Source organism: Silene latifolia, chromosome Y (genome assembly GCF_048544455.1).
Source record: "Silene latifolia isolate original U9 population chromosome Y, ASM4854445v1, whole genome shotgun sequence".
In the NCBI taxonomy this organism is placed as follows: domain Eukaryota; kingdom Viridiplantae; phylum Streptophyta; class Magnoliopsida; order Caryophyllales; family Caryophyllaceae; genus Silene; species Silene latifolia.
In genome coordinates, this window is record NC_133538.1 from 478,824,055 (window position 1) to 478,839,214 (window position 15,160).

The following is a 15,160-nucleotide window of genomic DNA, read 5'->3' on the forward strand; positions in this document are numbered from 1 at the left end:
TAAACTATCTAAATTAATCACATTAACTTAAAGTAACTACTTATCTCATAAATAGAACAATCATGTGGTTATTTCTAAATAAATATGCATAAAATTAACATGCAATCCAATTTAATTAACTCTTAATTAATTTTAATGCATTTTTATTCAATTTTATGCCATTTGAAGTTATGAAAAATGGAAAAATATAACAAAAATTAATTTTCGTCCCATATCCTCCTAAGACCAAATTATTCACATGCTAGACCATATTATGTGATAAAACTAATTTTAGTAACATAATATCAATTTTATTAATTTATCTCATAAATTACTAAAATCGTCTTAAGACAACATGCATGTATGATAACAAAATTACAAATTAATTTTAGGTGGTCTAAATCTTCATGCATGCAAAGCAAAATATAAAAGAGATGGTATTAAACCATCTTAAGACAAATATTCCTTACATTGTTATAAGGCAAAATGGGCACAACTCAAGGACTCCTTCCTTGATGTTGTTCTTGTGCTAATGGAATATGGATGATCCTCCAATGCCTTAATTACCAAAGTAGGTAATCTCCTAAGGTGGCACCCAAGATAAACCCACAATACTACTAAAATATTTACTAGGTAAATGTAGTAGTAACCTTGTTTATTTGTATATTTGATATACTAATTAATATTATTACCTTGATAATATTATTAGTTTACTTTTATATGTGTCTATTGTAAAAGGATGAACAAAATAAGAAGAAAAATATGGTCTATTGATGGTGTATATGAACCATCCACAACAAGCACACAAAGACCAATTTTTCTTCAAATTTCCAACCTTAGAAATGACATAAGGACTTAGGTATATATAGGCATGCAAATGTATATAATGCACATACAAATGCTAGTGGAAAATGCATGCCTTTTCCACTCACAATGATTGTATTAGTAGTGTATTAAAATCTGTCCAAATGGTCACCTCCGGGTCCATTTTGATTTTCGACATTTGCCCCACAAATACTTATAAGTCTTATATTTAATTATCTGACATAATTAAATATTAATTTGATTATTTAACACTTAAATAATATAAATTAACTACCAATGACTACTTAACTATTAAGTAATCATAAGACCATTTTATCAACATACAATGTGTCAATATTATCCCAATTAGCTAATTTTACAACCTCTTGTAAAATATAAATAGCTAATTAATTCCACCTCAAAACATGTACACATATCGCATAAAATTAATTAATTAACAATTAATTAATAAATTCTAAATTGTTAATTTATTACTTAAATATCACATAATTAAATAATAAATCTTCTCTACCCGAGTTCGTAACCCGTCATCAAATAATACTTTTACGTGACTAATCAAAAGTCAAATAATACAAAGAATTAATTATCTCGTATCTCATACAAACAATTAATTCATTATATTTGGGTGTCGTCCTATAGGTGTGACCTAAAGGGATCAGCTGATCACCGTCTTTACCCGACAGTAATGTCAAACTCTAGTCAGCCAATCATTACCGATTAACGATGACGAGCTGACAAATAAAAAGATAAATCCCTGATATTCCTTTTACGAGATTTAATATGTAAATGCACTTATTGTGGAGAACACTACTCTAACAGTTCAGAGCCTCTTGTTCGATGATGTTTCTGATTAAGTATAATCTTCTGGTTATGCATACCCTCCATTGATATTGCTCTATCCATGTTCAACGTAATAATCGAAAATAGGAATTCACCTTGGCTAAGAGAATTGAATTAAAAAAAAAAAAATAAGAAAACAAAATCACTTTTTTCTCCAATATAGCATATGCAAGTATTTGGGAAATTGATACTTATTTAGTGTGTCTACCAAATTTTTGGTGGAAAATAATTACCTTTTCTAGAATGATGTAAACATTGACCTTGTTTAGAAGGATGTGTAAATTATATATTTTTTATGCAGACATACATTAATAAAGGTTAATTGATGCACTATTATTTGCTGCATATATTATTTGCCAATTATTAGAAAGATACCATCTCCCTTTGTTCGAGGGATATGTAAAATCGACATCTTTGCATCTTAATTACCCTTATTATAATGATATGTATATCCCTAATTTAGGTGCATATCTTAATTAACTTTATTAGAAGGATATATAAGTTGTAATAATTTTGATGCATACATTAGTTCATTAATTGCTGCAACCTTATTTCCTTTATATCTATTATTTTGGTGCATATCTTAATTAACAATTATCCCCAGGATATGTAAACCATTAACCTTTATTACAAAGATATGTAAATTTTTTATATTTTTAGTGCATATTTTAATTGATATTGGTGGACTTATTTGCTGCATATACATTCCTCTATGAGATATTACTCCATTTGGGATTATTTGACAGCGTACACTAAACCTAGCATAGTTGGCATGTACTAATGTTATAGATTTTAGTGGACTTATTTGGCATGTTCGTAATTTTAAATTGTGGTAATTATATATATTTTCGCAAATATATGAAGAAAAATAAGGAAATTATATATGATTAAATATACTCTTAAATAATTTTATCCTAAAAAAATGAAAATCTTTCTTTATTTAATGTTAAAAGTCAAGATCTTTAGTAAAATAAGGAAATTATATATCTTTTTTTTTTTGCAAAGGAATTATCATTTCAACTCAAAAGAGGGAAATTACAATGCTTTTGCAAGACTATCCACTAGCTAGTAAGACAACTAGCAAAACCTTACAAGCAAACAAGGGATCAAAAACCCAAACAACAACCCAGTTCTAAGAACAAAGTCTATCTACTATTCGTTTATAGTCATGATGAGAATGCCACAAGAACATCCTGACAGAAACCAAGAACTTAATTTTCTGAACTAGCCCCCTATAATGTTGTTTTGTCCCTTGAAAAATGCGTCTATTTCTTTCAGCTCATAGTTGATGAACAGCAGCAACCAGAGAGACCATAAACCACACATGCCTCCAATGCTTCACTCCATAAGAGCTCCTATAAAGCAGCTCCTCCATAAGAGCCTTCCCCTGCCTAAGAATGTCCATCCAATGCAGAAAAGCTTGCGAAAATGCTCTTGATAATGGACAGTGGAAGAACAGATGGTCACAAGTCTCTAAGTTGTTTTCACAAAGCACACATCTGTTAACATAACAAATGCCCCTTCTTTGCAGATTATCAATTGTAGCAAGTTGATTCTGCACAGCCACGGAACTAATGATCTTATGACTAGGAGTAATCCTAGAATTGGTCCAGGGTCCAGCAGCAGGAGCATTCTTCAGGAAAAGATAGGCATTATGTAAAGACAGCTTGCCAGCAGAAGACCAGCTATGCAACAAAGTTTGAGCATTAAAAATTCTACCAGCTCTACTGATTAATGTATCTCTAGCAGTAAGAATAGCCTTCAAACTATAAGGGAAGTAAGGCTTGGATTGAATGTACCAAATATCAGACTCCTTGAAAATATAATGTTGTATCCAGTAAGCCCAAATGCCTGAGTGATTATGAGCAAGCAAATAGACCCATCTGCTCAGGAGGGAAATATTCCAGATTTCAATATCTTTAATATTAAATCTCCAGCAGAGATAGGAAAAGAGATGCCCTTCCAACTTTTAAAGACATGCTTATGCTCACCACTAGGAATACCCCAGAAAATGTCCTTGCAGAGTTTGGAAATCTTCTTAGTAATATGCCTAGGAAGAAAGACACTAGAGCACCAGAAAGTTGTCAAGCCAAAGACAACAAAATTAAGGAGCTGAACTTTCCCAGTATAAGAAAGGAGATGAGAAGACCAGTGGGTAACAACTCTTTGAACAACAATAACCAGGGGATCAAACATTGCAGAAGAAAGCCTAGTAGTGTTAAGAGGCAAACCAAGGTACCTGAAAGGGAAAGAACCTTAGAAAACCCAGTAGTGGTAAGAATGGTAAGAATCATATCCTGTAAAGAAGGACGGGCCCCACCAAAATAAACAATAGTTTTTTCAGGGTTAGCAAACAGTCCAGAAACTTGAGCAAAATCATGTAAAGCATCAGAAACAGCAGCTGCAACAGAAGGCAAATATCCACGGGTGAAGATCATAAGATCATCAGCAAAAATTAGGTTGGTGAGGTTCAGAGCATGACATTTTGGATGGTGAGAAACATGAGGTTGTTGACAAAGTTTTCTGAGGTATTTGGAGAGAACTTCCATACCCAGAACAACGAGATAAGGGGACAATGGATCCCCTTATCTTAATCCACTCTAACCATAAAAATACCAAATAACATCACCATTAATCTTGAGAGAATAGCCCATCAAGTTCATAGAACAAGCCAGAAAATCCCAATTCAAGGAGTCAAAAGCTTTCCTAATGTCAACTTTGACCAGACATCTAGGAGAAATATTTTTCCTATCATAGCCTTGAACCAAAGCCTGAGACAACATAGTATTCTCAAAAATATTTCTACCAGACACAAATGCAGCTTCTTCTGGACCAATGATAAGAGGCAGCACTTTCTTGAGCCTATTAGCAAGGATTTTACTGATAATTTTGTAAAAAACAGTATAGCGGGAGATGGGTCTAAAATCCATGACAGAAGAAGGGACCTGCTTCTTAGGGATAAGAGAAATAAGAGTAGATTTAGCTTGCTTGGCCATAAGATCCTTAGAAAACTAAGGAAAATATGTAAGATCTAAAATACCGCCTTAACTAAATATTTTCAAAAACAAAAAAATATCTTTAACAGTTTAACTTTAATTAGTATTAAAAAAGTCAAGATCTTTGTCATGTGTCAAAATCTTGTTGAGATTACATATTTGATACCAAAGTTAAATTGTAGTAAGTATATAGATATATTGACAATTATATGGATTAAAACTCTAGAATTATATAAGGGCTAATATCAATATGGCTTAGTTAAATCAAATCATGGGGATAGTCATATGCGTAAATACCTAAAAAGCCTGTGTATGTAGTTTGTATCGTGATTTATGGGAGCAATACTAATATGACTTGTATAAAATTTACATCTATCATTTGGCCAAAGTATATAACTCAAAACATCCTAGAGTGTTGCAAGTAAATTGGAAAAACTTTTATAGCTAGCAAAACATTGTTCCAATGGTATAACAAATTACTAAAATAACTTGAATGAAGTTGTATAATGTAACTAAAACCAATAACCTGGCTCAACTTAATTGGAAGTGAGATTTGACATACGCGAAACTGATTCTAAAACTAAGATGTGAGAATCACTTATTCAGAAAAATACTAAATTCTAAACCTAATCAAGAGGTCGTACTAAATTATCAAACTAAGCATCCTTCTCAACTTTCACAGTCACCTTTGGCCTAATAGCCAAACTTTGACCTTCCTCACATAGTATATAGAGCTCCCCAGCGATAACTTCTTCTAATCCTCTCTTAGTTGGAGTTATGTTGACGGGCTCGCTTGTGGCCATGTGACTATTCTCACAAATGAGAGACGTAGGGTCATTGTCGTTGTAGAGTGAAGTAGGTAGTGAAGTTGCAGCAGATTGAGTATCCACTTCATCAATCTGCATTAATTAATGTAGTAAATACTTATTAAAATTTGCATTATTAAATGATGACAATTACAATCTTAGTAAATACTTTTTAAACTTCTTTACATGTGGTTAAAACAGACCTCATCTTTCTTCATGAGAGCGTAGTGTGCACACATCAATGCCGTATCATCAGTGACTCGGGTGACTGTGTAGACTTTGTAGTTTTTTGCCAGATTGTATTCGCTAATGTTCAACTTGAAGAGATATTGTTTTTGCAGCAGATCGCCAAACTCCATTGGAAATTCCCCATCCTCATCATTCTACAAAACATTGACGGAATAGGTAATATGCACCTCAATAATGTATGAAATTAAGTTATAGAAAATATAAAACCAACCTTAATCAATGTCTCACGTAACTCAGTCGCCGATTTTCCGATTAGTTGTATCATTTCACGACAGAACATCAGGAAGGATGTTGAACCATCTTCAACTTTGAAGACAACCTTGAATCTACATCGTATTATATGAATAGGGCAACAAAGAAAGATTATGGGTAGTTAGTTTATAGTAATTATATGTGAACACTGACCTATTTAAGCGAAACTATAAAAAAAAAAGCTGTAATAGCATCATTGTATAAACTAATCTGGTGCTGACATATTTGAGAGTTTTCTTGCACTTATTACAATAGAAAGAACCATTCCCTTGTTTTAAAACTTTCTTCGCACATGTCTTACACGATGAGTAAGACCAATCATGCTGTGTCTCCACTTTTATAATTGTCCTAGCAACCGCGCAAACTCAAGGCTGCACAGAGTTTATAAGTAAAGATGCTAAAAAATGTTAAATGAATTAACAACCAACTACAAAAATTATTGGAAGAACTAATTTAAGTATTTTTATGTTACCTGTTTGAACTCCAGAAAATCAGCAATATACTTTCGGTCAGTCAGTTGTAAGAAGTCCTCATCGATGGACAATGTTCCACCAACTTCTAGCTCTTCTATAAGGTTTGAATTGCTCTCATCCAAATTTTCAAAACTGAAATTAATACGAATTACAATTGGCACCGTCCAATTTTATTTGTTTTTTATACTCCCTCCATTCAACAATTATCACCCCATTTATTCAATTTATGTGAGAGGTATTTATATTGAAGGGGGGTGATAATTGTTGAATGGAGTTAGTATTACTTATGTAACCATAATTTTTTATAAAACGAAATTTAATGTTCATATGAATTAAAAAATCAATACCTCGCTAAGAAAGATGTGACAGCATCACATTTGGTGTTCAAAAGTAAGCAAGAAGTGTAAAATGAGTTTGAGACAAATGATAGCCCTACAAATGAGTGAGAAATTTTACATTTATGGTTTCACAATAATATATTATATAGTAAATTTTAGGTACGTGTATTGAAAGGATTTACCGTTCGAATATTTTAGTTTGGCAAACTGTAGGATAACAACAACTCGTCCTGGGTGAGTTGTAACATAATTCATGAGCAAATCGACATAGTCACTCCATAGGAGGATTTCTAAGGGACGTGCGCTGCAACAAAAAAAAATGTTATAATCTATATTCTAATGCAAGTAGACTTCAACTAAGTTTTATTGAATATAGACTGATTTTATAAACCAAATACCATTCGTCCAGTAATTTTATTCTCATTTTCTTAGTTGTGGTGTCCCCTTCTTCAACATTCTTAATAGGGCTTTTAGCTTTGAGAATGCCAATGACATCTGCAAAAAAATAAGTTAGTTCTTGTTGTTTTGTTAAATATCAAATGAATGGAATTTTATTATACTATTGGCAATATACTTTAGTAAATGTAGAGAACTATACCTATGAATACTCCTGAAGACGGTAGTTACTCTAAAATGTCTTTAAAGAAAACCATTTCAAATCCATATTTTGGTATTTCTACCCCTGCGCACTTTCTTATGGATGTATTTTTGTGGAAATTTATTTTCCACTTGTTAGTGCATGACCTATGGTTATCTTTGTTTTCAGACACCACAAAATTTGAAATATGTAAATTTCACCCTCGTGAATGAGAGGTCGGTATACTCTTAACAGCCTATCGTTGAAAGAAGCTTGAATCTTGTATAAATTATTATATGACTAACCGAATATGATGGTGAAAATATAAAAACATAAATAAAGTATAAAATATGCTTGTATAAAGTTAAAAAAACATGCATATGTTACACATTATATTAGAGTAATATAAAATGTGTATTACCTGTTCATCGAAAAACACCATTTCAATACGGCTGGTTTCATTCTTATTTATCTAGGACGGAACTGGATAGCACCTTATCACCCTTACCCTAAGTCTCCAAGTTTCCTTGGAAGTGTCAACATCACATATGAAATTAAACCTTCTTGATTGAGATGCCGCCATAGATGCTAAATAGGTTGTTTGTAGATTTTTCTTCGTTGTAGTTTAATGGTGTATAGTCGTATGTATATATAGCAATAGAAATTGTTATTTTGGGAGAGAATAAATTTCAGCAAAAAATATTCATATTCATAAATAAGTATATGCTACCATCTCAATATATTTTATACGACATGTTTATGCTACCATCTCTGATTCATCAAAAGATCTTAACTATGGAGAGATTGTTAGGGGGTATATTGAAAGATTTTATTTAGTATAATTAGGAATGTATTTTTACAAAGATGTGTGAAATTTTATTGAGTAGTATAATTAGGAATAATTTTACTGTATATTTTTATTACAAAGATATGTAAAATTTGGATATTTTTAGTGTATATTTTAATTGATATTGGTGGACGTATTTGCTGCATATACATTCCTCTATGATATATTACTCCATTTAGGATTATTTGACAGCGTACTAATGTTATACAGTAGATTTTAGTCGACTTGTATATGTTATAGATCATTTGACAGTGTGCACTAAGCCCATCATAGTAATATGTAAAAAAAGGCCCACTTATAGGTGTGAGCATTTGAGCGGGAAAATATTGGTGTTTTCTTATTCTTTTAGTTTTAGGGGGATGATATTAGCATCTATACCAGTCATATCAAAATGAGAGCAGGCAAAACATGAAGATTTACTTTTAAGAAAACTTACTAATCTTCGTCTGATATTGTCAGGGACATCAGATACATGCCTGTCAGGATACTCAGGGTCTAAAATTACTTGATCTGTTTCCATTTTGGTTTCTGCCACATAAGTAGTCCTGACAGGGTACTGTAGTTGCTAGGCGAGAATCTTACCTGTCTTGGATGGTTTTAATGATTCAGTGTAACATTCATATGCAGATTTTTGTTCACCTTTGATGGTTGCTATTCCCCATTCTGTTGGTAACTTGACACATTGGTCGTAAGTGAAAGGTATAGCCCTAATATTATGGATCCACGGTCTCCCTAGGATAGCATTGTAGGATGACAAGCAGTCCAGGACTCCAAATCTCTCATATTAGGAGACTCCTTCCATATATGTTGGCAGGTATATTTCTCCCAGTGTGTATTTTGTCTCTCCACTTAATCCTACTAAGACATTTGATTTCTTTATGATCTGGCTTTCATCAATCTTCATTGGTTTTAGGACATCAAGCATGATCAGGTTAACTGAGCTGCCTCCATCTACTAAAATCCTCAGAACACGTGCAGTCCCTATTTGCATGGTAATCACCGCGCCATCGTGATGTAGGTCAGGGATTCCCTGCATATCAGTATCGTCAAAAGTAATTTGAGGTAAGTTTCTAGGTTTAAAAGGAGATTTCATTTTTGACTCCCTGGTAATCTTTTTTGCGGCAGAACTGGTCAGGCCACAGATCTTAGATCCTCCATTGATGAATTAGACCTCATAGATGGGTGGTGCTGGGGGCAGTTCACGTTGTTGCCTTTCCTGGTCATTTCTTGCTCCATTGTCTTCTCTGCTCCTTGACGGCATCAGATCTTTCAGGTAGCCTTTCCTTAGTAGGTAAGCCACTTGCATGCGCAATGCCAGACATTCTTCTGTTGTATGTTCTATGTCCATGTGGAATTCACACCATTTTGTAGTGTCTTTCCTTGAGTTGGGGTTGTTTGTCTTCTTTGGCCACTTGACAATGTCTCCCATGTTGTCTAGTCTTTTGATTAACCCTGCAATGTCAACAGAGAAGTTATACTCTTGAATAGAGGGATAAGTATAGGAGTTACCTCGTTGTTCTTGTGCATAGTTGACTTCTGATCTGTCAGGCCTTGTATAAGGGAATGGCCTGGAACTGCTTCCTCTGTTGCTGGAACTCTTCCTGTTGGATCTGTCATAACCTGAGTTTTTATCAGTGGTGTCTGCTTTGAAGCCTTTATCTTCTTCTAGCCGGATACATCCAAGGGCTAAAGCCTGGACGTCTTCAAAGGTTTGGCAAGGCTTCATAGTCATCTCATCATAGAAATCATTGTCCAAGGGCAGTCCCTGTCTGAAAGCTTCCACATCTATTCCAACGTCACACCTGGGGATTGACACTTTCTCTTTGTTGAATCTGGTCATGAATGATCTAATTGACTCGCCAGGCTTTTGCTTGATCCTGTACAGGTCACTGGATCTCTTTTTAAGTTCCGTGCTGCTGGCGAACTGGTGGTTGAAGAAGTTTACCAGTTCAGCAAAGGATTTGATACTTCCATTTGGTAGGTTTATGTACCATTGCAAGGCAGACCCGTTCAGGGTTGTTCCAAACCCCTTGCACATGCAGACTTGTCTCAGCTCGCTGGGTATAGAGGCTGCCAGCATTCTTTGTTTGTAGTACGCTACATGGTTTTGTGGGTCTGTAGTCCCATCATAAATTCTCATTGATGGAACCATAAATTTCTTTGGTAGCTCATCCAAAAGGGCGAGTCAGCATAGCTCTCTGGATTTGCTTCTTCAATGGGCGTGGGTACTCCAGGGATCTTTTCAAATCTTTCATGGAGCTTCTTGATTTCCTGGAACATGGCCATCATGATTGCTATGTTGGTCTGATCTGGCACAGCCTCTTCATTGGGGATTTCTTCTGAGTCCGTATCTTCTCCTGCTCTGGTCTTTGGTGGACTAGAAGTACCAAAGTTGGAGAAATCAATGTTCTTGATGATTGAGGAAAATGGCGTGCTAGGTTGAATCTTCAATTTTGATCCTGAAGCTTTGTCTCCTTGCCTTTGTTTTAAGCTGGACTCTGATTCCTTTATTTTGCAACTTCTGCTTCAGCCTGTGCCATTTTCTGTTTCAGCTGTTCCATTTCCAACAATTGTTGTTGGGCGGCAGCCAGTTGTTGTTCAATACTGTCTCCAGTCATTTTTGTGTTTTTTGTGCTGTTTAGTTTTGGGTTTTGATTATCTTTGAGCTAGATGCCCCACGGTGGGCGCCAATTTTTTTCGCAGGGATTTCACTGAATAGAAACGTCCTGCCAGGGAAAATTTGAGGGGGTGATCTAATTCAATTGATTTGCCTGACTAATATCACTAAGTAAACAAATGAACAAAAAGTAAAGTCACAAAGATTTATACGTGGAAAAACCCTGGAAATAAGGGAAAAAATCACGGGCACCAAGCCAAGAGGGGTCTTCACTATGATTTAAGTAACCTGACAGGGAATTTGTATGTCAGGCGTTATACTAAATAGGACAGGCTAAGAGTAATGCTTAATTATATGTTAATTGCAAGAATGAGAGTAAAAATGTGATTGTGCGAGTGAATAAGCAAGTGTCCTTCTCCTTTCTTCTTCCATTCTATTTATAGTGGTTTTCCAACGGTCTTTTGGGAGTGGTTTAGGGTTTCCTGGTAAATAGGACTCGTGCCCTATTTTCGGGATGTGGTTGTATGGATTTGTGTTATATTCCAGTTCTTGCCTTTGACTATTTCCTCTATGTTCTTCTCTTGGACGTTTTGAATAGGTCTTCCTCGTTTATAGGGAGTTTGTTCACAGCCTGATTGTGCTTTTCTGGCCGCCTGACCAGCTTTGATGATGCTGCCTTTGTGCCTGTCATAGTGTTTCTTTGGGCCATGCATACTGGCTGCTTTACCCGGTAGTTCCTCCTGCTTGGTGCCTGTCCAGGCACTCCAAATGCCTGGCTTCAAGTATTTCTTGTTCAGGTTTTGGCTTTGGACATTGCCTGATTCTTTTCTGGTCAGGTAGGATAATTCTGGGCCCAACAGGAGATATTGTCAAGTGGCCAAGAAAGTCAGACAACCTCAACTCCAGCAAGGATACAACTAGATGGTGTGAATTCCACATGGATATTGGGCATACTACCGAAGAATGCATAGGACTCTGAAAGCAAGTGGCATATCTACTAAGGAAAGGCTACCTGAAAGAACTGATGCAGTCAAAAGACAGAAGTTATGGCTCGGCCAAGAAAGACAAAGCCAGAACGTGACTTACCACCTCCACCACCAATTTATGAAGTCAAATTCATAAATGGAGGATATGAGAGTTGCGGCCTGACAAGCTCTGCAGCGAAGAAAGTGGCCAGGAAAACAAAGATGAAATCACCTTACAAACTCAGAAACCTGCCTCATATCACTTTCGATGAAAGTGACATGCAAGGAGTCCCTGATCTGCACCTTGATGGCCTGGTCATCCAATGTAAATTGGAACTGCCCGTGTACTTAGGATTCTCATTGATGGAGGGAGCTCAGTAAATTTAATCATTCTTGACGTCCTAAAGGCAATGAAAATCGATGAGGATTAGATTACATAAAAATCTAGTGTCCTGGTGGGATTCAGTGGCGAAACCAGGAACACCCTTGCAGAGATCTATCTCCCAACTTATGCCGAAAGAGTAGCATCGTATGAAAGATTTGGAGTCCTTGTGTAACACCACCATACTCCAAGTGCCTTACCAGGACCACTTAAGGCATGGGACTGCTACCGTCTCGGTTACCCGAGGCAATGTATATCAAATAGACAATAAAGAAACATACTTTAATGAATATATTTAAAGTCATAGAAGTCCAAAACCGAAACTGATAAAGTAAATACAAGTGTTCCCAAAAATACTAATCTAAATAACGTAAAAGAATGTTTAAGACACAGCGGACGACTTCTAGACATCTCGTGGCAACTCAACTCAACTATCCCATGCGCATCATCTCATACCTGCTCAATAACTGCTGACCATCCCCGAATGGATCACCACAGTTTTCAAAACATTTAAACCGGGTCAGTTACTGTTTACATAAATCAATACAACAAAAGCAATACAACAATCATCCAATTTCCATCATAACTCCACACATCTGACTACACACTAAAGTGTGTAGTCCTGCCAGAATACCCATCACAATAAGTATTCAACACTGCCAGTGGGAAACCGCAGCCGTTCCCACCTAAGTCCCGCTCATCTCACCCGATCGATAACCCAAGTTCCTAAATGTGCACATCCCCTCTATGGCGGGTTCCACAGAGGGCGAATCAAGGGCGTGAAGCCACTCCAGCAAGTGACTCCACTCAACCGAGAACGCACCTCGCAAACCACAGACAAGCAATCACAACCAACCACATTATATAACAACAATTACCAATTACCAATTCCAATATGATATAAATCAACAACAATGATCAACCATCAACAACACAATGTAAACAAAAACCGAGTAGGGAAACCCTACCTGGAATAGCAACCACAACACTGTCACAGCAGCTAATCAGTAATGTTCATCTACGAATCCTCCTCCTATAACCCATATTCATATAATTATCACCTAATCAACATAATACACCCAAAATCCCCAAATCTACCCAATTAGGGTTTTAAACAAACTCAACGAAACATTATAAAAATTATACAAGAATCTTACCCTTGACGCGACGAACTCAACGACGTAAAGAATAAGACAATCCGACGATCCTAGCCCTTGGGATTTGTTAACAACGCGAAGAACAATGCAACGTAACTCCTTTTTCACTCTTTGAAATATTTTAGAAAGTAAAAAGTGATTAAAAAGAATGACGGAATTCTTTTATACTAATCACGCTTTGTTAACAAAACCCGCCTAAAATAACCCGTAAGACTCACTTACTCGATCGAGTAAGTGACTTACTCGATCGAATGCCCCTTGCTCGATCGAGTGTCACACGTACTCGATCGAGTACCCAACAGGCAGACTACTGTTTTGCGTAAAAACATACTTACTCGACAGAGTAAGCCCCACTCGATAGAGTACCCATAGATATAGAAAACCTTAGTATTACAGTCTTCCCTCTTTAAAAAGAACTTCGTCCCCGAAGTTCAACCCATACACAAAAACAAAACATACTAACTCAACTACGACACAACAACGCAACTAAAACTCAATACAAAACTCACAACCAAAACTCAAACCGACTCAAAACAACTAGTAACTTTAACCAAAACCTTATGTGATCACCTCCTACCCCCCTAAAAGAAACATGGTTACGTCCATGTAACCACACATACCTGATCAAAAATAGACGGATACCGCTCCCTCATAGCCTCTTCCGCCTCCCATGTAGCTTCCTTAACCTCATGGTTAGACCAAAGAACCTTAAGCAATATTGTTTCCTCATTCCTAGTATTCCGAACCTTGCGATCAAGAATCTGTTTTGGCACCTCAAGATAAGACAAGGACTCATCCAACTCTCTATTCTCCACCTCTAACACATGTAAAGGATCGCTCACATACTTCCGTAACTGAGACACTTGAAACATATTATGCACCCTATCCAAAGCTGTTGGTAACGCTAACCTGTAGGCAACCTCACCTACACGGTCCAAAATCTCATATGGTCTGATAAACTTCTGGATCACCTTCCCTTTCTTACCAAACCTCATAACCCCACGCATAGAAGACACTTTCAAAAGAACCTTGTCCCCAACCTGAAACTCTATGTCACGACGGTGTAAGTCCGCATAACTCTTTTATCGATCCTGGGCCACTTTCATCTTTTGCCTGATCAGCTTAACCTATTCTATCATCTCATGTACCATCTGTTGTCCTAAAACCACGACCTCAGCTCGATCATCCCAGCAAATCAGACTCCTACACCTCCTCCCATACAAAGCCTCGAACGGTGCCATCCTAATACTCGTGTGATAGCTGTTGTTATAAGAAAACTTAATCAGATCCAACCTATCCTCCCATCTACCACCAAACTCCATCGCACAAGCCCTCAACATGTCCTCCAAAGTCTTGATTGTCCTCTCTGTCTGCCCATCTGTCACAGGATGAAAAGCTGTACTCATCTTCAAAGTAGTTTACATTAACTCCTGCAACTCTCTCCAAAACCGCGATATGAACCTCGCATCCCTATCTGACACTATATCCTTAGGCACCCCATGCAAACGAACCAGATGCTTCCTATAAGCCAAAGCTAATTGTATCTTGGTCCACGTATCTTTCATCAGAACAAAGTGAGTTGACTTGGTCCAAGTATCTTTCATCAGAACAAAGTGAGTTGACTTGGTCAAACGATTAACTATTACCCATATCATGTTGTTACCCTGTTGATTCCTCGGTAAACCCACTATAATATCCATAGAGATAGACTCCCATTTCCTTCTAGGTACCTCAAGAGACTGAATCTTACCTTGTGGTCGTCGCTGCTCTCCCTTAACCCTCTGACATGTCAAACATCGAGCCACAAACTCAATTGTTTCCTTCTTCAACTTGTCATCTCCTGGATGTACCGAATAT

At 36.4% G+C, this 15,160-nt stretch overlaps 1 protein-coding gene across 1 annotated transcript; it reads right to left on the bottom strand.

Moving 5' to 3' along the window:
- Nucleotides 1–2,923: 2,923 nt before the first annotated feature.
- LOC141633011 (uncharacterized) lies at nt 2,924–4,193 on the bottom strand. Its single transcript, XM_074445508.1, has 3 exons — nt 4,000–4,193; nt 3,636–3,883; nt 2,924–3,495 (listed from the first exon to the last, which is right to left on the bottom strand). Exons 1-3 carry the CDS (start codon nt 4,191–4,193, stop codon nt 2,924–2,926), a joined length of 1,014 nt encoding a protein of 337 aa, XP_074301609.1.
- Between the last annotated feature and the right edge of the window lie 10,967 nt (nt 4,194–15,160).